Here is a 24,627-nt window from a genome sequence, read left to right as displayed (position 1 = left end):
AGCAGAAAGTGACTAAAACCTAATATTTTAATACTGGGTATGCAGTATTATAACAATATTTGTGCTATAAAAGAGTTACAACACTCCAGCAAAACCACAGGCTGGACATCTAGGAGAAAATACCTACTCAGATATTATGTCAACATAACTAGAGAATAAAGATTTGCCTCCTTTATTGTCAAAGGAATATAGAATCCACCCTATGAAAGATTTTTTTCACTGAAATTTACATGAGTAAATTGAATACCTACTATATATATATATATTCATATATATCCTTTGTGTTTGCTGATTTGGGGCTGGGTGGAGAAAAAGCCTGAAAGACAATTCAGCCTTCAGATTGCATTGTGTTAGAAAAAAAGGATACAATATAAGGTGCAAAAAGGGCAGCAACACAAGAGAGCATGTAAACAAGTACAGAAAACAACTAATACAGTGGGTGTCTTCCAGGAGAGGAACTTTCTCTTTTGATTTTGGCCTTTGCATACATCATCTTCCCCTCCAAAACAATCTGATTCCCTTTCACAAAATTTTCCATCACTGTTAGGCCTCACTCAGACTGGGAGTGGTGGTGGGGGCAGCCAGCTTCTTTACAACGTTTCTAGCTTTATCGGGCATGTAGCAAAAGTGGGTTCCGGCCAGTGTCCAGTGGGTATATGGAACACAGATCCCCAACTGGGTGCCGCAGAGTCCAGAATGAGTGCTTACTGGGTTCCTCTACTGTGCTGTGGGTGGCCGTGCCAGAGGGCTTTGAGAAAGCTGTCAGGGCAAAAACAGCATAAAGTTGACACACTCTCTGGATGCCAACAGCCATCAGAAAGCAGAAAGGCAATGGGGATAAAAATGCTCAGTGGTGGGCATACAGCCAGATGGGCTGCAGTTTCTGAGGTAGGTGTGGTAGCGGGAGGAAAACTCAAGATGTTTCTGGTTCGTTTTCCTCACCCCTAGGACACCAGGGCAGAGATGAGATCCCAGAACTAAAGCCTGACTTCCTAAGGACTTAAAAGGTTAAGCTGTAGAGATTTGAGAATGAAAACTCCGCTTTTCAAAGGAGTTACCAGAATGTTACGGAGAAAGTGAAAGCGAAAGTCACTCAGTCCTATCCGACTCTTTGCGACCCCATGGACTATACAGTCCATTGAATTCTCCAGGCCAGAATACTGGAGTGGGTAGCCTTTCTCTTCTCCAGGGCATCTTCCCAACTCAGGGATTGAACCCAGGTCTCCCACATTGCAGGTGGATTCTTTACCAGCTGAGCCACCAGGGAAGCCCAAGAATACTGGAGTGGGTAGCCTATCCCTTCTCCAGCAGATGTTCCCGACTCAGGAATTGAACCAGGGTCTCCTGCATTGCAGGCAGATTCTTTACCAACTGAGCTATCAGGGAAGCTCTGTTATGGAGAAGGAAATGACAACCCACTCCAGTATTCTTGCCTGGAAAATCCCATGGACAGAAGAGCCTGGTGGGCTACAGCCCAAAGGGTCACAAAGAGTTGGACACAACTGGGAGACTAAGCACACACACCATAATGTTAAGAGCATATCATGTCTGAGGCCACAAGAAAGAAATAAAACAGGATAAATAAAGGAATGCAATTTTAAGTCTGACTTCTACTAATCCAAGTAAATAAGGTCACATCTAAATAATGAAAATTATTTACATAACACCTTTGTAAAGACTGAATAAATATTAGCTATCACAGGACACTTGACCATACACTTAAGATAGATGGGTTGTCATTCACATCCTTACTAAAATGCAAAAGCTGTTTCATGCATAATAAAGCTATCAAATAGTAGACATGAAATATAATCCCGCAACCATAATTTGAAAGGGCAGGACAAGCATTTCACTTTACAATTTTACCTTACTGATTCAATAGTCAAAGATCAAAAAACGAGGATGGAAGTTAAATCTGGGTTATCCACTCTTATGTGCACTAGGGAACAACAGGTCAGTTAATGAAGAATCTCTTGGGCATACTTAGTCACTTCATCCCAGGTGGTAAGCATGTTTAGAAGGGAGGTGCCCCAGGATCCGACTTCTGCCCTGGTCGTCACCCCAGCCCCAGCACAGGGGTACCGTCCCCTCTCTACCTGGGTGGGGCACACTGGCCTCCCTACTCCCAGCACCTGCTTCCCTTGGAATCCAGAGAATCAACCACTGGACCCCTGACCTCCCCAGAGTAGCCTCAAGCAATGATTGATGAGAGCTGTTGTGTACTGTCTCAACTCCGTCGCTCCTATGCAGGGAAAATTCTGAAGTACAACAACTTCTATACTGGCTCCCATATAACGTAACTGGCTTAATGATACTCCCTTACCTGTCTGGTTATTTCTGGGGAGGAGCAAGGGGGATGAGCTCTCCAACCCCAAAGATTATTAGTAGCCTGAAGCTGTTAAAGGAAGAAATCTCAAAAAAGATAATCATGGGGAAGGAAGGGTGGGGTGTGGGTAAGGAGCACGTGTTAGCTGGGAGAAGCCACCTGGAGATACTTAAGGCACCACTGGGAGGGACCCTCTTATGGGGAGGGATTGGGAATAAGAGCAAATTGAAGTAACCCTGCCTTGCTTCTCCTCTGGTCCTAAAGCTACATCCTGATTCTTCTGCCTTTAAACCCACTGCTGGCTTCTCTGCCCTCAGTTATGGAACCTGTCCCATGTCTGCATCCTCCTCCACCAGCTTTTCATTCCCTTCTCTCCCTCAGGCCTCGGTCCACTGGCCCTCAGCCCTGGATCCTCTCCCAGGGATCACACTACTAAACCTGGTCCTGTGGGCAGCCACTCAGCCATCTTGGATCCCTAGTTCAATGTAATGCTTCCTGTAGTTGCTTAGTAATCAATCCCTTTTCTACAACTGCCAAGGAGTCTTTGTAGCCAAGGCTATATCTATTTTGAATTCTGTGAAAGTTAACAATCTGCTTAAAAAGTTACAATCTGCTAAAAAAAAATAGCACTCCATCTTGACCTTCATCCTCAGTCCCCTGCCACTGCAATTATTTGTTTATTACCAGATCCTTCTTTCTGCTTAAACATCTTCTTCACAGTCTGGCAGGCTGAGCCATCCCCAAGGCACACACCACAGCGGTCCTCCGTGGCGTTGGAGTCGATCTCATAATCGCAGCCGACCATCTACAGGGAAGAGAGGTTAAGGATGAGGGACATGGGCAGGAGATGCCACACCTGCCCTGGACCTCTGGCTCTTCTTCCCCCTTTACTCTGGACGAGATCAGGGCTGAAGGCCAGTACATGTGTTTTACACTTGTGTTACATGCAAAATGTACACACTAGTCATTGTTCCTATATCAGGTATTGACTACCGAGTTGGTGGCCAAGACAAATACTTGGTATCCAAGAAACAACTGGAAAGGGCCCTAAAACACTAACTCCCGTGGATTAGAACACAGAAATACTGAACACTGACTTGCACACGGCAGGTGGTGGTGGTGGTTTAGGCTCTGAGTCATGTCCGACTCCTGCAAGCCCAAGGATTGTAACCTACCAGGCTCCTCTGTCCATGGGATTCTCTAGGCAGGAATACTGGAGTGGGTTGCCATTTCCTCCTCCAGTACATGGCAGGGCTGTTCATCGCAGCACTGTTTATAATAGCCAGGACATGGAAGCAACCTAGATGCCCATCAGCAGAAGAATGGATAAGGAAGCTGTGGTACATATACACCGTGGAATATTACTCAGCCATTAAAAAGAATTCATTTGAATCAGTTCTAATGAGATGGGTGAAACTGGAGCCCATTATAGAGAGTGAAGTAAGCCAGAAAGATAAAGACCAATACAGTATACTAAAGCATATATATGGAATTTAGAAAGATGCTAATGATAACCCTATATGCAAAACAGAAAAAGAGACACAGATGTGCACAACAGACTTTTGGACTCTGTGGGAGAAGGCGAGGGTGGGATGTTTCGAGAGAACAGCATCGAAACATGTATATTATCTAGGGTGAAACAGATCACCAGCCCAGGTTGGATGCATGAGACAAGTGCTCGGGGCTGGTGCACTGGGAAGACCCAGAGGGACTGGGTAGAGAGGGAGGTGGGAGGGGGGATCGGGATGGGGAATACATGTAAATCCATGGCTGATTCATGTCAATGTTGGCAAAAACCACTACAATATTGTAAAGTAATTAGCCTCCAACTAATAAAAATGAATGGGAAAAAAAAAAGAATAAAGAATAGAAATGGAGTCTATAAAGAAACATTTCCTTTTCCTGGTGGTGACCAGGGCAATACTCAAAGCATCCACTGATGATAAAGGAAATACTGCTTTAGAGAAACAAGGTATACATTGAATGGGTCTGCAGTTTCCCCTGAGTGAGAAGCAAAATTAAAAACAGTTTCAAAAACAAAACAGTGAAAAACATCTTAGAATCAAGAGTCATTGGAGCAGCAAATCTCTTTCAGATGTGCAAACCTCACGCCCTCTCCTCTCTAATGAGATTCCCAGGGATGATGCAATGGCTATAGTCATCATCACCTACAGTCGGTCACTCACTCCCTTTACTTTCCTGGTTTCATGCTGAGACCACTCCAGTCCCACACAGGATGAGATCTCAGACATGCAGACACACATCAGACTCTAGGGAGCCTCCTATGATCCCAGCCCCTATCACACTTACCGTATCCCAGCCATCCTGACCTCCTTCCTTCCAGCTCCATGGGAGAAACGGGTTGTTTCTCCCCTGAGCCAGGACTAATCTTGCTCATGTGCCTGGACCCGATCCCCTCTCAGTGTTCTGTCCATCGGTCCTTCTCAGCCATCACCCTTCCCTCTCCACTTGTTCCTTCTCTTCTGCTTACTGCCGGGAGCCAACACACGAGACCCTACCCATGACAAGGTCATGAGGGAGAAAACCTGACAGGCATGGCGGATCAGGTTTTCAGGAGTTTTGAAAAGGCCAGCTCAGGAGATTCCACCCATGACAAGGTCACGAGGAGAAAGCCTGACAGGCAAGGCAGATCAGGTTTTCAGGGATTCCGAAAAGCTGCCCCCGGCGCTCACCTTAAAGATGGTATCTGTCTTTCTGATGCCTGCCTCAATAGACTACTCCCTAATTTCTGTGACACAGGCAGAAGGCCTTCCCCGATCTCTTCCCAAATAAGAATCAATTTAGAACTTTAATCAATAAGTTTCCCAGGTGGTGGTATTTTATGAGATTATCCAGGGTGAAAGGAGTGTTTTAATTTAAACTCCTTTGCTGGTAGTTTGTTAGCCAAATGCATTTATGCCCTTGGTACTGATATGCATGACTGCTCATAATACCCTAATCATAAAACAGCATAAAGAACCTGGTCATATAAAGGCCCTAATAGACATAGAGCCTTTTTAGGGGGTGAAGGAGTCCTATTAGAAAACATAAGAAAAATTATTCTAAAAGTGGTTATTGGGTTAACATTTGCCTGCTGTGTTTTTACTCTTAATGTGCTAAGGTTGTGTTATGGAAACCATTGTTAATATAGTTAAAGATCTAGAAAAATAAGAGCTTAGCCCTAGTGTGGTAACAATGAGATGGTTGTTAATTGTCAGCCAGGAGTGCTAGGTAAAAGCTGCCTCACCAAAGTCGCAGAGTCAATGTGGGATAAACTTCTTAGATAAACTCAACTGACAACTTCTGCAGAAGGATTAATTTTTGTGTTAACAAGGTTATACTTCCACTCTGTACTGTTGCCCTATGAGACTGCTACCTTTCAGTTAAGGTCACCATAGAAACAGAAAATAGGTTTACATTCACCTGACTTGCATAAAATGTTAATAGGCCCCAAGGCCAGAAGATAATGTACAAGACCCTCATAAACAAAGAAGTATGCAGAAAACATCCTGGTTTCGTGAAGAACAAGCTGATGTAATGTTAAACTATCTTCCCCTTAGAAATGTACTAATTTAGGGTATAAAAGCTACGGTAAAAAATAAAGCATTGCCAGACCCTGCCAGACTCAGCTGCACCCCCTGTCTGGTCACTCTCTCACTCTCTCTCTCTCTTTCTCTCTTTCTCTCTCTCTCCCTCGAAGACTTGGCCCTATCAAGGCTGGTCTCACGTGTCCTCTCTGGCCGACGCCGTTCATCCTGAGGGTACCCCCTGGATCCTGCCGAGGCTAGACTCTGGCAGCTTACCAGTACAGCCACGTCTTTCCCATCCAATTCCCATACTGGAAAAGGAGAGTAATTAAACTTGGGGTGTTTGGTGGCATCAGATACCAAGAATGGTAACATTTGGATGGAAAGTCATGAAACACGTGAGCTTCCGCTGAAGTCCTTTGTCCCTGGCTCTTGTCTATGGCTTATATTCCTTAACCACATTTCAATGATAGAAAGAGGGAAAACCACACCTTATTCTCTTAGTGGGATTTTTCTTTTCTGTTTGGGAAGAAGAATTGTGCCCAAGTAGTTTTTTTCTCTCTCTCAAAGATAAGTTCCTTTCTTATTTTAAAGCCACCTTGAATCGACTGAAAGGAATAACCATTTAGGTCTTAAAATACACTCTCCCTCCACTAGCTAAATAGAGAATGAATGCCCACAGATAGAAAATAGCACCATTCCTCAGCTTAACCATCTCTGACTTTCTTTATGTTTGAAGATTGTGCCACTTGACCCAATTGGGAAAAACAAAATGCTAAGAGATTTTAAAAAAACTCAATTACGCTAATCACAATGGAAAGGGAAGAAACAGTCTGGATATGTGCCTTCAGTGGCCATAGGTAAAATGCCAGCCCTTTACAATGATGTATTTACGTCAAGCTTGGTCATCCTCTAATAAGCTAAACTTTACACATCTGTCCCCAGGGACTTCATTTCTTCACTGATTTGGAACAAGCCAGGGAAACATACTTTGCAACATAATAAAGTGTTTCTAAAAATCTCTACCAAGAGGGGATGTATAAAAAATGTGAAGAGGGACTTCCCTGGTGGTCCAGTGATTAAGACTCTGAGTTTCCACTGTAGGGGCCATGGGTTAAATCCTTGGTTGGGGAACTAAGACCCTGCAAGCAGCATGAAGTGCCAAAAAATAGTGGCAAAATATGAAGAAAAAGGAAAGAAGTTCAGAAAAACAAACCCTTGAGTGCATCCTTCTCCTCCACCAACATCTGCCTGCATCCCTCGGGGGCAGGGGTGGGGAAGGAAACACCCCCGTCAGATGCTGACCCGGGGCACAGTGCGTGGTGCTCGCGGAGACTTCACCCTCTGCTCCTCCAGCAGCCGCGCACAGCGCGGTCAACACTGAACTGAGCACAGAACCGAAGGCTTGGAAGGTGGAAGCCGGTCCTCCTGGCTACACAGAACCTGGAAGGCTCTCAGGGGAAAACGAACAGACGTCCCTCTCTTCCGTGCCCTGTGATCTGGCAACAGGGCTATGATAGATAATACTGTCTTTCTGCCTTCAGCAGATCAGAGAGGGCTTTGCTGCTGCTACCAATGTAACAACGACTTCAGGAAGGCTCTCCTCCCTGTGACTCTTAGGAGGGCAGACAGCCACCCCACAGGCTGCGTTTCTTTACAGAAGGAAATCACTCTAATTTCCTATCATTATTTCTTTAAAAAAAACCAGCTTTCTTGGGGATGCAGCTGATATATAAAATACTATACATATTTAATTTTATAATTTGGTGAGTTTGGACTCATACAAACACCTGTGAAACCATCGCCACAATGAAGGCAATAGACATATCCATCAGCTCCAAGAGTTTCCTTGTGTCCCTTTCGTGTGTGTGTGTGGTAAGAACACTTAATATGAGACCTACCCATTTCATAATTTTTAAGGGAACAATACAGTGTTGTTAACCACAGGCAATGTGTTGTATAGCAAAGCTCGAGCCACACTCATCTTGCGTAAGTGAAACTTCATGCTTATTGAACAGCAACTGTCCATTGTTCCCTCAGCAACCACTGTTCTCTTCTCTGCCTCAGTGAGTTTGGCTATTATAGGTTCTCCTATATGTGGAATCCTGTAGCATTTGTCCTTTTGCGATTGACCTGTTTCACTTCGCATAATTGTTCCTAGGTGCATTCATATTGCCAAAATGACAGAATTCACTTCTTTTCTAAAGTTGAACAATATTCTGTGATAGGCATATACCACATTTTCTTTATCCATTCATTTGTTGATGAACATCTGGGTTGTTTCCATCCATATCTTGACTAGTGTGAATAATGTCACTATGAGCTTGGGAGTACAAATGTCATTTCAATATCCTGATTTTATTCTTTTGGATATATACCTAGAATTGGAATTGCTAGGTCTGCGTGCTGCGATTCATGGGGTCACAAAGAGTCAGACACGACTGAGCGACTGAGCTGAACTGAATGGTAAAAATTAAATTTTAATCAAAAATTAAATATTTAAATTTAATTAAAGGTAAACATGTATTTAAGTATTTTAATTTAATCAAAATTAAATATTTAAATTTAATTAAAATGAAATATTATAGTTTAATTAAAACCAAATATTTCAATTTAATTAAAACTACATTATCTTTAATTTTTTGAGGAACTCCCATACAGTTTTCCATAGTGGCTGCATCACTGTACATTCCCACCAACAGTGCACAGGATTCCAATTTCTCCACATCCACACCAATACTATCTTATGTGTGTTGGTAACAGCCATCCTAACAGTTGTGAGGTGATATCTCATGAGTTTCACTTGTATTTCTCTATGTTTAATGATGTTGAGCACCTTTTCATGTATCTGTTGTTCATTTGCATATCTTTGGAGAAATGTCTATTCAAGTCTTTTGTTCATTTTTAAATCAGGTTATCTATTTTTCTGCCATTGAATTGTAGGAGTTTCTCATATGTTTTAGACATTAACTTCTTATTGTATATATAGTATGCACATTTTTCTCCCATACTCTAGGTTACCTCTTTACTCTGATGGCTATTTCCTTTCCTGTGCAGAAGTGTATCACCAATTCTTGACCCTGTCATCTGAACTGAAGAGTATCCTATCTTGAGTATTACATAGAGAAATCAGGTCCCAGTCTTTTACTGGGGCTTTTACCCCTATGTAAGTGAATAAGTGGAGAAGGCAATGGCACCCCACTCCAGTCCTCTTGCCTGGAAAATCCCATGGATGGAGGAGCCTGGTAGGCTGCAGTCCACGGGGTCACTAAGAGTTGGATACGACTGAGCGACTTCACTTTCACTTTTCACTTTCATGCGCTAGAGAAGGAAATGGTAACCCACTCCAGTGTTCTTGCCTGGAGAATCCCAGGGACGGGGGAGCCTGGTGGGCTGCTGTCTATGGGGTTGCACAGAGTCGGACATGACTGAAGCAACTTAGCAGCAGCAGCAGCAAGTGAATAAGTAATGTATTTTCTTACCTAATTCTCATTTTTTCATCATGAGTTAACACTGTTTTACTTAGGAAATTCTCATATAACTGAGGACTGAAATACCAACTGGTGCCTTGACCTAATCCACTGAGAATGTCATTATTTCTTTCTGCAGTCCCTTGGCAAAGGCAGAGACTGGAAGAATGCCTAGTGCCAAGATGAGATTCTTTCCTAGCCAATGGAACTTTAGTGTGATGATAGGGCCAGTTATGCTTAACTGAGAACAGGTAAGTGACATTATCCTTTAACAAATGGGACAGCAGCAATAATGCTTTCCTCACCATAACATTGAGGGCCAGGAGCCTGGATCTGGTCTTCTGGAGAGATATTTGGCTCAGAGAAATTGACACCTGGGTGTTCAGCCAATCACTGAGTTGGCCAAAATGCCCACGAAAGAGAACAAAGAGGAGTAGAAAGATTGTGAGAGCAATGAGAAAGGAAGCTGACTTAGGACAGGTAGGAAGACTGTCAGGTAAGGCTGGGGACTCAGCTGGGGTTAAAGACATTGATTTATAAGGGCACAAATTCACCAAGTTGAATTATTATTTTAAGAAGTGTACAGTAGGCTTATTATAAGAGCAAAAATCATTATGGTGGGTTGATCAGAATCAGGATCCTGGGGTGAGAGGCTGATGGATGGCTAAGAGAAGACTAGGGGATGGTTGATATGATAGTTCAAGGCATCAAGGCTGTTCGGGAAGGAAATTAAGCCAAAGCTGTACTGACTGGGAGAAAAGGGAAGAGCAAAGAACAGAAAGTCAGAGAGCTGGTTACCGAGAGAAAGGGTGAGCGAGCTGGAAGGCTGGTATCCTGTCTTAGGACAGCAGGTAAGACTGCAGCAGTGGGACACTGGGAAAAGGGGTGGGAATATCTGTTCATATATTTAAAAGCTTATTGCGTGTCATATCTGTGATTCAAAATAGATGACATCCTGAAAAGTCATTGTTTAAATTTGTATCTGTGATAAATAAGCTTAGAAGTTCAGAGAATAGAAAGGCCAGAGATAAACCCATGCATTTATGGTCAGTTAATGTGACAAAGGAGGCAAGAATATGCAATGGGAAAAAGATTCTTCAATAAGTGGTGCTGAGAAAACTGGACAGCTACATGTAAAAGAGTGAAATTAGAACATTCTCTAATATCATATACAAAAATAAACTCAATATGAATTAAAGACCTAAATGTAAGACTGGATACTCAAAAACTCTGAGAGGAAAATACAGGCAGAACACTCTTTGACATAAATCACAGCAATATTATTTTGGGTCCTTCTCCTAGAGTAATGGAAACAAGAGCAAAAATAAACAAATGGGACCATATTAAACTTAAAAGCTTTTGTGAAACCATAAAGAAAATGAAAAGACAACCTATGGAATGGGAAAAAATATTAGTAAATGAGGCAACTGACAAGGGATTAATTTTCAAAATAAGCAAACAGCTTATACAGCTCAACAGCAAAATAAATAAATAGAAGACCTAAATAGACATTTCTTGAAGAAGATAAACTGATAAGTACATGAAAATACACTCAATGTCACTAATTAGCCAGATGCAAATCAAAACTACAAGTGAGGCATCACCTTACACTGGTCAAAATGGCCATCACTGAAAAGCCTACAAATAATAAATGCTGGAGTGGGTGTGGAGAAAAGGTAACCATCCTACATCATTGGTGGGAATGTAAACTGGTGCAGCCACCTTGGAGAATACTATAGAGGTTCCTTAAAAAGCTAAAAGCAGAGTTGCCAAATGATCCAATAATCCTATTCTTGGGCATATATCCAAAAAAACTCTAATTCAAAAAGACACATGCACCCCAGTATTCACAGCAACACTATTTATAGTAGTTAATGTGTGGAAGCAACCTACAGTGGATAAGAATCTGAAAAAAATATATATATATAATATATATAAATATATATATATATATATATATATATGTCTATATATATATATATTCCCTGGTAACTCAGCTGGTAAAGAATCCTCCCACAATACAGGAGACCCCAGTTTGATTCCTGGGTCCGGAAGGTCCCCTGGGGAAGGCATAGGCTACTGATTCCCGTATTCTTGGGCTTCCCTAATGGCTCAGACAGTATCTACCTGCAGTGCAGGAGACCTGGGTTCAATCCCTGGGTTGGGAAGATCCCCTGGAGGAGGGCATGACAACCCACTCCAGTATTCTTGTCTGGAGAATCCCCATGAACAGAGGAACCTGACAGGTTACAGCCCATGGGGTCGCAAAGAGTTGGACATGACTGAACAACTATGCATAGCACAGCACAGCCTACTGAATTACTTTGCTGAATATTTGAAACACTGTAAATCAACTATACTTCAATAAAAAGTAAATTACATAAAAAGAAAGAAAAATACCAAGTTACCTAGGGAGAGATATTAGCCCAGGCCTATACTTCATATAAGATTGAACAGCAGAAGAAAGAAGAGCAATGTTTACAAAATTTAGGGGGAAATTTTGTAAAGAAAGGGGAAAGAAGAAAGGGAAAGAATAAAAGCAAAATTATAAAATTTTATTTTATAAAATAAAATTTATACATATTTTTAAATGAGAAAGAACTCTGAGGACGCTGTATCCATTAATGCCTTCAAAAAATCTAGCAGAAGATGGGTGTAAATCCTCCCCAAAAAAGGACAGGAGAAAATAATTTGACTGCAAATACCACTTTACTTAAAATCTTAGCCTTGTGTAGATACAGAGGGTAAATGAAATAGTAGAAAAAAAATCAATAAATAGAAAAAAAATTCCCTTGACAACAAAATCTGCAAATCTAACATGCCAAAATGGTGGCAAGTATTATAATTTCAAAACAGCTAAATATATGAGTATAAGCAACTCTAGCAGGTATTTATATGACCATAAGCAAACATTTTCATATACACAAAGATGAATCAGACACCATATAAATTTTTTTCTAATGGCATAACTTTTTCTTTCAATACATGTTCAATTCCCTTTGGAAAAAACTGTAGTAAGTGAATAAGAAGACTAACAAAAGCTGAAAATAACTACAATCTGGATCTTTAAAAGATAAATTGCATTTAGGCTATTAAGGTAAATTTGATTTGACATAATTTCTCAGCTTAAAAACTTAGCTCAGTGTGGTATAGACAGAAAGTGAGTAATTAATGTTTCTAAAAGGCCTTAACTGGTTTCCAGAAATAAAAAAGCAAGCTGAGAGAATCTGACTTATTCTATTAAGCTGATTTAATTGGCTTCAAGAGAGATACCCAACACCCCTTATGTTTCCGTTGAAACTACTTGCTTTTTTCCATCACAAGCTAAAGACAGTCTCTATACAGGCAAAGGTATTTAGGTCTAAAAGATAATTTTAGCATCACATTCATTTCTTGATGACTAAAGTTCTCAGCTCTAACAGCATATGGCAATCATCTGAGGAGTCTTAAAAATACCAATGCCTAGTCTCCACATCCAGGCAATTCTGAATTAATAGGGTGGCGATAGAGCCAGCCATCAGTAGGGTTTTTAAAAGCTCTCCAGCTGATTCTAATTGGCAGCCAGGCCTGAGAACCACTGTAGTAAATGGCCATGGGGCTGCTGGGGCCTAAATTAGCGAAACTTTTTCCCACTCTGGGGAACAGACCTGACCTAAAATATATTAATTATTTTTGACTCTTTGTAGATATAATGGCAATTAGTGTGTCAGGAAGAGAATTTTGCCTGAGTTCGTTCTAATTTAGAGTCTGATTGTGACCTGCTGTTAGCTCACTTAGTCCTGGGAATCATATATTGCCTCCCCGTGCCTTGGTCAGGACTGGAATAAGTCCATCAGCAACTGCAGGGTGATAAATTCACCCTCCCAGGGTGCTAAACATTGATGGCCAAGATCTTCTCATGGTGATAACTCAGTCCAGTGGAAAAACTGTGACGATAACTTGCAAAAATGAGTAAAATATATTAAGAGTTTTTGGTGTGCCGTGGGCTCTGTTAAGGGCTTTACATTTAGATTAAACCTCATTTGATCTAAGAAGATATGTTAATATCTCAATTCTGTGAAAGATAACTGAGTCTTAAAAAGATGTAGAGTTACACAGCTTGGAAATAGTGGTATTGGGTTCATATTCTAGACCCTAAGAACTAAGCCATTATGCTTTACTAATAGTTAATTATTTTTATATAGCTTTTCTTTCATTGATTAAAAACACCTTCTTTTTATTTGTTTTTGGCCGTGGTGCACGGCATGTAGGATCTTAGTTCCCTGACCAGGGATCAAACCTGTTCCCCCAGCTGTGGAAGCACTGAGTCTTAATCACGGGACCATCAGGGAAGTTCACAAAAAACCTCCTCTTTAAACTGAGGTTTATGCCCAAGTACTGGATCTCAAAGCTTGTTTCTTAGTTCCTTGCAAAATAGACTGTAAGCAATGGGAGAAATTCCTCAGTGGTTGTACATGTAAAGGCATTAAAAAATCAGTTTGGTCACTAGGTCATGTCCGACTACTTGTGACCCCATGGACTGCAGCACGCCAGGCTGCCCTGTCCATCACCAACTCCCAGAGCTTGCTCTAACCCATATCCATTGAGTTGGTGATGCCAAGTCTGATTAAAAATCAGACCCAAGTAATTTATATAAAGGCAAGAGTTTCCTAATGGAGTCAATGTGAAAAGTTAAACTGATATCAGAAGACCTGCTTTATAATTATCTGTCATGCCATCTCTCTTCCTAAGGTGATCATGTTGGTGATCAAGGTGAATTAAATATCAAAATGCTTTGTGAAAAACACTATATGATTATTTATTAGTTTTTCCTCAAATTTACTGTTGGCAAGTAACCAGTGAGTAATTCAAAGCCACTGAAATAATCTGAGTTGCCTTTTCCTAATAATTCCTCCAAAGAATCATTCCTCTAAAGGATAATTTGATTCTTCTTCAATTTGACTCAGCTCCATGCCTGAAATATCACAGAGTGCATCAACAGCTCAAGAAATGAAGACAACAGCAGGAGGACATTTGGTTTCTAACTGTGACCTTGATGAACACTGAAAAGTCTTGTCTCACAGACTGTATAAAAATACCAGTCCACATGCAAATACCACAAAAGCAAAAGATTAAAACATCTAACTTTCCAAATTAATAAAAAAATCACAATTTTATAAAGTTGTAGATTAAGGAAACATACCCAATACCTTACACATGCCATTAATACAGACATTTCTGCTGTTGCCGCCTTCAAAGCAAGGGGTACCATCAATGACAGCATCCAGCATTTTCTCGGAAAAGTGGCCGTCGATGGGTCGGCAGTAGAGCTCACAAGGGCGTGCTGAAGTGAAAAAGAGACAAATCCTCGCGAGTTAGCTTCCCAGCTCAGCACCCTTCCCCCAGGATTTGTACACAGGACCCCCAGGTGTCATCAATCTGGAGATTCCCATCTTCCACCTTTCTATGACACATGCTGTAATGGGGACTTCTTTCTTTTAAAGAGGTTTACAACAAATTAAATTGGGAAGACTGCTTTAAAATGCTGTCTCTTATTACAAATGAGGAGACCTTTCAACCCAATGTTGAACTGAGCTTCTAAAAATAAGGTACGGAGTATCTGGGGTTAACCTAGAAAATAAGTAATAGAAACCAGAGATGCAAGACTCCAGACAAGCATGATGCTTGCCTATTGTTTGCAGCAAGGTAAGCAGACCACCACGGGAGATGCTTCCATGGGGGCCAGCTCATTCCTAATACCACTGCCACTATCATAAACCAAAACAACAAATATTCTCCCTTACTCTCTTCAAGAAGTCCTTGGACACAGGTTTATAACCACAGAGAAACAAAAGATCTGTGTTTTGTCCACAGCAGAAGCCACCCTGCTTATCACAGTGGTCTCTCCCACCATGCTAGGTCCTGCACTGAATCCATTCTAAGGTTCAATTTTCTGTTCCCTTGTGAATGAAGATGGGTGGTTTCCCACAGACAACTTTTCTAAAGATTTATTTAATAAAATCCATATCTATTTGTAAGTACTCAGAATAACCAGAAAAGGAGATAACTTTCAAAACATAAATTGTCTTAAAAATTTTAATAGGTAATACATGTACATGCATGCATGCTAAGTCGCTTCAGTTGTGTCCAACTCTTTGCCGTTCTATGGATTGTAGACTGCCAGGCTCCTTTGCCTATGGGATTCTCCAGACAAGAATACTGGAGTAGGTTGCCATGCCCTCCTCCAGGGGATCTTCCATGACCCAAGGATCGAATCCGTGTTTCTAAGGTCTCCTGCATTGGCAGCCAGGTTATTTACCACTAGGGACACCTAGCAAGCCCAATATTTGTAAATAATAAGAATTCAAATAGTAATTTTCTTTGAATATTATGTCTTGTTTTTTTTTTAAGTGAAAAATCTAAGATTATCCCCTTCAGAAATGTCCTTTTGGGGTCTCTTCTGGGTCTGTTTACTGGGGAAAGGACTGTTAATTTCTTGGTGTTGTGACCAGCTGAGGGCTTGATGAGACCAGCCATAAGTCCATTTGCCATGAACACACCTCAGTGTGGATGAGCCCCAAATGCAAGCCAGTGTCACAGTTCTAGGTACGGGTACTCAGGGATGTCATGATCCATGTGGTAAAGAAATAAAAATGTACAAGTTACACAAATCTAACTATGAGCAAAACTCAAACATGGAAAAGGGAGAAATTTGAGTCAGAGCTTCTAAAGCATCTGCTCAAAACTTCAAGGAGAAAGGTAAAAGTGAATAAAGAATACCAACTGATTTTATATAAAGTGCAGTAGATAAGTTGTCTGAGGATACGAATGAAGTTAACATGAGTTGGAGAGATCACTCCAGAAAGCGCCGACAGCAGAGGACCAGCAGACTCCAGGAGCAATGCATAAGCCAGGGGTACTGTAAATCTTCATACCTGGCAGCATGATTAGCTCTGTCACTGCCTGAGCTGGAACAGAAGTGCTTGGAGGAGCCGCCTGGGAGCAATTCTGCTCTTTCAGAGATAAGAGCATCCACCCAAGTGTGCTGGGTCCAAGTGTGCTGGGAAGCAACTCAGGAAATATCAGGCTGTCAAGCGGAAGGATGGAGGCAGGGGAAGCACTTTTACATGAGGCTTTGATTTGAGCTTTAGAATTTAGATTTGAGATTTTGTATTGATATTGGGACACATTAAGCCCAAAGAGAAAGCACCCCTGAATTATTGTAGAGCTTTTCTAAAGGAATTATCTGTTCCAGCCTGCTGGGGAGGGCTGGGACTAGAGGTGCCTAAACTGAAAAGTGAAAGTGAAAGTCACTCAGTCATGTCCGACTCTTCGTGACCCCATGGACTATACAGTTCATGGAATTCTCCAGGCCTGAATATTGGAGTGGGTAGCCGTTCCCTTCTCCAGGGGGTCTTCCCAACTCCGGGATCAAACCCAGGTCTTCCACATTGCAGGTGGATTCTTTACCAGCTGAGCCACTAGGGAAGCCCAGAGGTGCCTAAGGGTGCAAATTTTAAGAAAACACTCACTCTCAGGGCTGTAAAAATGGATCCTTGCAGCCAGTAAAACCCCCATCCAAAGGCATTTTGAACTCCAAAGTGGCGAAGTTCCAATGTTTGCCTTGGTTATATTCCCTCTGGGCTTGTGCTGTTTGACTCACTTTCTGAAGGATAAAACTATTCAGAGATTTGGTGGGTGTTACTTATTTAGTGAGTTAACAGGAATTTTTGCTTGTTAAAATAACAGCCAGTGTATTACCTGAACATTATTTACCAGATCTTCTTGTGCTTTGCAGTCATTACGTTATCTCATTCTAACAATCACAATCACCCTAGGATGTTAGTTCTCTTATTATCTTCATTTAGAAGAGAAAATTTTAGGCCCAGAGAGATTAAGTGTTCCAAGAGCTCACAGTATGTGGGACACAGTAAAAGCTGATAGTTCAGCTTAGCACTCACTCTATTAGCCCCTAACCTACACACACAGAATTATTTTTAGCAAAAAAGAAATGCTTTAATGAGACCTTTAAAGTAACCACTTTTTTTGCTCTTAGACAATGCATTTATTCACAGATCACATCTGAGAAACAAACTTGGCAGAATACTCACTGGACTCCATTTTAAAAATCTTTCATGGGTCTTAAATATGGTGAGAATCACTAGCCTCTAGAATCATGACTTCTACAGAGGGCAGAGACATAAAAATTCATGAAGGTCTAATATTACCTTGAGAAAGTTACTTACTCTTTCTGTGACTCAGTTCCTCATCTGAAAATTGGGGATAATGATATCTACTTTCAGGGTAAATATGAAGACTAAGGCAGAGATTGTATGTAAAGCACTCAGCGTGGTACCTGGTATACATTAAGTGTTTAACAAATGACAGCTTCATGGTTGTTGATTTCACCTCCTCATCATGACCTGGTGAATTCTGAAGGTCTTTGCCCTATAAGCTATGTATTTACTATTCCAATCCTCTTTCAGAACAGTCAAAAGACCTGTGTTTGTAATGCTGGCTCAAATTCTCTTTCCCACACATACACAAATCTTTCTTGAAATATCCTCTTCTCCTTCAGATTATTCCATGATGCCATTTCTAATCAATTCTGCACTGATTTCATGCTTTGATTTACTATTTGCTAAAGAATGGCTGTCTTGTCAATTTAGTAGAAAGAATTCTGCACCCTGTTGGGTCAGTAGGTGGCCCCATGACGTTCCTTTTCTGTGACTGTGGACCCGGTTCAAAGCTCTTCCACCTCCACAATACCTGTTGAGGTCTCCACAGCTCTGTGCTTCTAAGACTACAGATTTTACAATCCCCTTAACCAGACTGCGGTGTCCTCAAGAGCACTGCAGGCCTCTGCGCATTGATCAGCTACTACTGCCAAGCACGCTGTGAGAAAGAGGAGCCAGGACATGCTGGCGAGGGCCGAAAGGCATAGGAGGAGCAGAAGTAAGCATGACCTGGGAGTCTCTCCTCCACGCGATCTTTGGAGTTAGACTCAGAGGGGTTTAAATCCCAGCCCTGATGCTTCCATCTTGCCCAGGGCCTTCTTGCTCTTTGCATGGAAGGACTGACAGAGGATAACACCCGGAAACCTGAAATAAGGTATCTGGCATACAGCAGTTGTTTTAATGTGATTACCATTAACCTTTCCCAGTGAATACTAGTAGATTATGACACTCAGAAAAGGCTCTTAACCCATGAGTACTTAGTAACAGCCATGGCAGTGATCAACACTGTTAGGGAAAAACTTGTGGACAGAGTGGCAGAAAGATCGACTCCATCCTGAGAGATCATCCACTCAGTCATAAAAATGAGCCTTGAGGGGCTTCCCTGGTGGTCCAGTGGCTAAGAATTCACCTGCCAATGCAGGGGACATGGGTTTGATCTCTGATCTGGGAAGATCCCCACACCCTGGTCAACTGAGCCCAGGCGCCACAACTACTGAGGGCTGCATGCCTTAGAGTCTGTGCTCAGCAACAGGAGAAGTCACCGCAGTGAGAAGCCCGCCAATGTAACAAAGAGTAGCACTCCCCTCTCTGCAACTAGAGAAAGCCCGCATAGCAGCAAAGACCCAGCACAACCAAAAGCAATTTTTAAAACTATATATTAAAAAATGAACCTTGAACTTAGCGACAGGGGTCAAGGATGTTCATGGCAGCTGTTTATCCAGGAAGAAACAGACACATCAATTAAGCTGCATTTACATAACGGAAGGCTAATGCAGTCACTAAGAGGAATAAAGTAATAGTGTTCCACTACATGAGTGAGTAAGTCGCAGAAGTGGCAAAATATGAGTCCATTTGTGTGTAAACGGAAATCTGCTGTTAACAATACTTGCCTCTGACGAATAAGTGTGCTGGGCTAAGAAGAATTCATTTTTATTTCATTTTATTATATACACTTGCATTTTTAAATAAGAAGCATACATTTCTTTTATAAATAATATCTTGACCCTCAATCAAGACAATGGAGGAGGTCTCATTCCATGAAGAAATGCCCTCATTTCAAGACTTCCTTTCATCTTCCTTCTGTGATACTGGATTAGCATATTCTTTGCGGTTAGACAGGCTAACTGAAGTACACTGCAAGGAAGAAACACAGATTTCTATGGAACCTAAGCACAGTGGCCTATGGAGTCTTAGGGTTTCCATGGTGGCTTAGTGGTAAAGAATCTGCTTGCGATGCAAGAGTTGTAGGCGATAAGGGTTCGATCCATGGGTAAGAAAGATCCTCTGGAGAAGGAAATGGCAACCCACTCCAGTATTCTTGCCTGGGAAATCCCATGGACAGAGGAGCCTGGAGGGCTACAGCAAAGAGTTGGACAGCTGAGCATGCACTATGGAGTCTAAGAATACCTAGTAAATAATCTGTGCTAAAAGCAAGGGCAAAGCACAGACCCACTGCTGTGACCCCCAGAACCTGCACACCTATGCCCCACCGGCGTGCCCAAGGCCAGAAGGAACCTGTACTTGAAAGCAGCCATTGTGAATTTAAGGTTCCGGGTTCTGAGGCAGTTTTCAAGGCAGCCCTGGAGTCCTTTCTCCCTGCCCTTTCCTCTGGCCTCTGTCTTTCACGGTGTTCTGAGTAATGTCATCAGGTGGGCCTGTGACACAGGGCCCTACATAAGGGGGTAAGAGGAGCAATTAGTTCTCCAAGGTCACCACAACTATCAGAGAGTCTGTACCAGACACCGAACTCACTACTTCCACAATATCCACAGAGTGGAGTGTCTTACCACCTCATCTTTCCTCACACATCCTTTTCGTCCACTCATGTGGTATTTCCCCTCCAGCTTTTCCATGCATTTACAGTTCAGCTGAGTGAAAACTCTAAAACTAATGGGCTGTTGAGCTCTGCCCTCACGCTGTCTGATTAATCCTCTCAAAGGAAGCTGAGGGAACTGAATGTACTCTCTGAATTGAAGGCTGCATTTTCAATTCTGCTGAAACAGGGCAGTCCAACATTTTTGGATAATGATCTTCAGAAGTGATCATTAGAAATGAAACTAAAACTTGCTAAGAGGGATACACATGACTTCTTAGGTCAAGGAAAAGTTTGCAGGCATCTCACGTTTCGTCAGTAGGTTGCAATTTGAATTTCGCCATTTAAAAAGTGTTTTCATAGTTAATGTTTAGGCTACAGAGTGTAGCCTGGGCTAACTCTTGGCTCTATTGTATAGTATGAATTTAAGAAGTTATTTATTCTCTAAATCTATTAGCATATCCATAAAAATTAGGTCAAAAAACTTAAATTTCCACATAGGATTTTCTTACGGAGTTAAAATTAAGAAAATGCATATAAAGTGTTGAGTGGGGATGGGGAATAAGTGTAAATCTATGGCTGATTCATATCAATGTATGACAAAACCCACTGAAATGTTGTGAAGTAATTAGCCTCCAACTAATAAAAAAATTAAAAAAAAAAAATAAAGTGTTGAGTGAAGTATGTGTACAGAACAAATAATGATATGAGTTTAATATAAGCTGTTCTCATTGAAAGAAAGTGTTAGTTGCTCAGTCGTGTCTGAGTCATTGTGACCCCATGGACTACAGCCCGCCAGGCTCCTCTGTCCATGGAATTCTCCAGGTAAGAATACTGGAGTGGGTAGCCACTCTCTTCTTCAGGGAATCTTCCCTGAGGCAGGGACTGAACCTGGGTCTCCTGCATTTCGGGCAGATTCTTTACCGACTGAGCCACCAGGGAAGCCATCTGTTCTCATTATCAGGCAGTGATAAGTTTTTCTGTAAAGTAGCAAAAAAATGTGCTGCCTTGTTTTTAAAGGCATCAGTTTATTTTCCCCACATAACAGAAATTTGGGGGCTATCCTCCTTCTGTCTTCCTCTTGGCTGTCTGAGTGTGGTTGCAATAGGGCAGGCAGCAAGAGAAGAGTGAAAGGCAGAAGGATGGGATTGGGGCTCAGGGCAGCTGCATCAAAACCATTAAAACCCTTCTCAGAGGCCTGACCCAGTGAGGCTGCCCTCTTTATCTCTTTGGCTGAAATTGGGGCTCCTAGAAATACAGATTAGCCAGTCTTCTACTTTTCCCTTTTCAATTGTAGAGGAAAGTGAAGGGGAGGTGGGCTGTGAATGGTTTTGAGGTGTCCACAAACATCATTCTTATTATGCCATCATTTTCCCTCCTGAAGCCACAGATTCCTAGTTTGTGAAATGAGAGGCATCTGGCTAGAAGATCTCCTGGGATGCTCACCACACTGACATTCTCATTTAAACACTGGGTCTTCACTGCCATGAATGAGCTTTCTGTCTTGCGGCAGCTACTCTCTAGTTGCAGTGCGCGGGCTTCTCATTGCCGTGGCATCTCTTGTTGTGGCACGCGGGGCTCAGTGGTTGGTGCATGACCCACTGTGGCAACTCTGAAGGTCCTTCCAGCTGTAGAGCTCCCCATGGGGGTGGAGAAGCCCTCAGTGAGACCGCACTGTAGCCCGGGTTCTGTCCCTGCCTGACCCCCTTTCCTTCCCTCTTCTTCTGCACCTGTTGAACTTCTTACATGCTAGTATCCGTCTCAGAATCTGTTTCCTAAGGAATGTAACTGCAACAATTAAAGATGTTCCTGAAAGATCATCTTTCAGGAGGTGCAGACTGAGGTCCGACCTCATGTCAGATCCTCCACATTGGCTGGAAACCTCACTGGCAGCAAGCATTACTAGGGCTGAGATATTTAGAAGCAACGGCTAAAAAATTAGCCTTAATGAGGAGCTATTTGGAGGTGCTGAGAAAAACATCCAAAAAAAGGAATAGAGATTCCAAGAAAGTGATAGCACCAAGATAAGGTCTTGGCCATCCCCTAATAGAAGATGAAGGACATAAACATATCTGATTAACATGGGCTAATCAAGTCCCTAAGAATTTACAGAAATTAGTGTTAAGTATCTCAGTTTCTTAAACAGACTTTATTCTTCAATTCCACCTCCATTATATAAGACACTATAACCCTGACTAAGTTGCTGTCCTCTCTGTGATGAAGTTTCTTCACCTCTGGAGGATGGGGATGAGGGTCAGTGAAAAAACATATAGCCACAGCTCTTCATGTTGGTGCTTCCACGAATGTGATCAAGGGGATTTTGGCTGCCTTTTTTTTTTTTTTTTCCCGCCAGGAGAATTGGTAAAGAAAATGCCCATGTTGGAAAGTAAGTTGACCTAAATTAGTACTTTTCAAACCCTTTAGGCAGAAGAATTATTTTTCTTTTTTCAAATAAGATCTTGCAAATAAAGTAGACAAAAATCAGAATTTTAGGAAGCATAAATTTTGTAAGTTCAAGTATACAATGCTTAAAAATAGTTCAGTGGGATCCAAAGAGACTATTAAGAGGAACAGAAAAGTTTGAAATCAAGTTTATAGATGGCAGTTACAGACTTATATGGTTGCAGCACCTAACTTTTTTCTATGGGTTTTTTTGTTTGTTTGCACATGCATGAAGTTCAGTCAAGCCTGACTCTGCTACCCTATGGACCATAGCCCGCCAGGCTCCTCTGTCCATGGGTGGGGATTCTCCAGGCAAGAATACTGGAGTGGGTTGCCATGCCCTCCTCCAGGGGATCTTCCCAACCCAGGGAAAGAACTCAAGTCTCTTAAGTCTTTACACTGGCAGGCGGGTTCTTTACCACTAGTGTCAACATTTGTTTGTTTGCACAGCATTGAAAAATCTTGACTCACACAAACAGCTGTAAATGGTAACAGTTTAGAACAACTTGATCTGTAATCTCAGGATATTTCTCAGTTGAATTGTGTTGATGGGAGACTTTTATTCTAAGGTCTGTAGAAAACCAAATTAATATGTATGAGTTAATATACTGATGGTTTTTCATACGTTAAAACTCAACATATACTATTTTTTGAATGTAAGCATTATTCCTTACTATATTTTAAAAAATTAACTTTGCAATTAAATTAATTAGAGAATGAAAATAGAATCAAACATTTTTGGACGCCCTGGAACAGAATTTGAAAACTACAAGGTTTGATGGAGTCTCTATGCTTATTCCAAATGTTTGAATCTATGATTATTCTTCTGCCATTGGCTACTTAGCAAATCTGCCAAAACTCTGCTGCACATTGAGTTTACCCTCTCGTGGCTTCTAAGGGAAGCCTGGGAAGGTGTAAAGTACTCACTGCCTGGCACAGCTCGAGTGCTCTGCACAGAGCTATTGTCATGAACACCACATTGTTGTCACCAAGGATGCCCATAAACTAAGCAACTAATAGCAACTCTGTAGTACAGAGTCTGATGGGGGCAGAAGTCAGTGTGTTGATCAAGGTGGTAGCTACTCAGTTTAGAGCTCAAATAATATCACAGGAGCCTATAAGAAAACCACTGAGATGGAGAATGGAGGCTCACAGCCCAGGCAGACGAATCAAGCAGATGGCACTCAGGATAATTCCCTCACATGGTATACACAATCTCAATACCAGTTACAGATGCAAAACAATCACTCCAAAAGTGAATGAAATCTCTGTCTACTTTTGTAACTCTCATTTCTTTAATACCTACTGCTATGTTATGCAAAAAGGAGGCACACAATTTGTTGCTATTCAGTCACTAAATCATGTACAACTCTTTGTGACTCCATGAACTACAGCACCCCAGACTTCCCTGTCCTTCACTGTCTCCCTGAGTTTGCTCAAATTCATGTCCACTGAGTCAGTGATGCCATCCAACCACCCCATCCTCTGTCATTCCCTTCTCCTCTTGCCCTCATTCTTTCCCAGCATCAGGGTCTTTTCCAATGAGTAGGCTCTTCACATCAGCTGGCCAAAGTATGGGAGCTTTAGCATCAGTCCTTCCAATGAATATTCAGGGTTGATTTCCTTCAGGATTGACAGTTTGATCTTCTTGCTGTCCAAGGACTCTCAAGAGTCTTCTCCAGTACCACAGTTCAAAAGTATTAATTCTTCGGCGCTCAGCCTTCTTTATGGTCTAACTCTCACATCCATACATGACTACTGGAAAAACCATAGTTTTGACTATACAGACCTTTGCCAGCAAAGTGATGTCTCTTCACACAATCATTGCTTATAAACCAATGAAAAGTTAAGCTGGACCAAATCTTTTTATTCTAAATCTGGCTACTTGAACCATCAGAGTCCAGCAGACACGAATCCAACCCTGAATCTGGCAGGTGTGGGGACTCCAAACTAAGCACCTGTCACAACACTGAGGCAGCTATGCCATTTTAGTTCTGCTCATTCAGGGTCTCTAGTACTACTGACGCAACTAGTTCCAACAAAGCAGAATTTCCAAAATATAGGTAGTACCAACTGTCTATACCTTTCATTACTATTTTTTTTTTTTGCACCC

General features: G+C 41.8%; 1 protein-coding gene across 3 annotated transcripts in view; it reads right to left on the bottom strand.

Annotated features, from left to right (window-relative positions):
• ADAMTS12 (ADAM metallopeptidase with thrombospondin type 1 motif 12) overlaps nt 1-24,627 on the bottom strand; it is a 378,886-nt gene that overhangs the window by 106,663 nt on the left and 247,596 nt on the right. For 2 of the 3 annotated variants that reach the window (XM_043488506.1, XM_043488508.1), the window contains exons 13-14: nt 14,513-14,646; nt 3,011-3,131 (exon numbers count right to left, since the gene is read on the bottom strand). In XM_043488506.1, coding sequence (XP_043344441.1) covers nt 3,011-3,131; nt 14,513-14,646 — 255 coding nt within the window. Of the gene's footprint in view, nt 1-3,010; nt 3,132-14,505; nt 14,647-24,627 lie in introns of all 3 variants that reach the window. The other variant, XM_043488507.1, reaches the window with a different exon arrangement.

Source organism: Cervus canadensis, chromosome 16 (assembly GCF_019320065.1).
Source record: "Cervus canadensis isolate Bull #8, Minnesota chromosome 16, ASM1932006v1, whole genome shotgun sequence".
Taxonomy (NCBI): domain Eukaryota; kingdom Metazoa; phylum Chordata; class Mammalia; order Artiodactyla; family Cervidae; genus Cervus; species Cervus canadensis.
The sequence above is the reverse complement of the archived record's forward strand: the minus strand, read 5'-3'. Positions and strand labels throughout refer to the sequence as shown.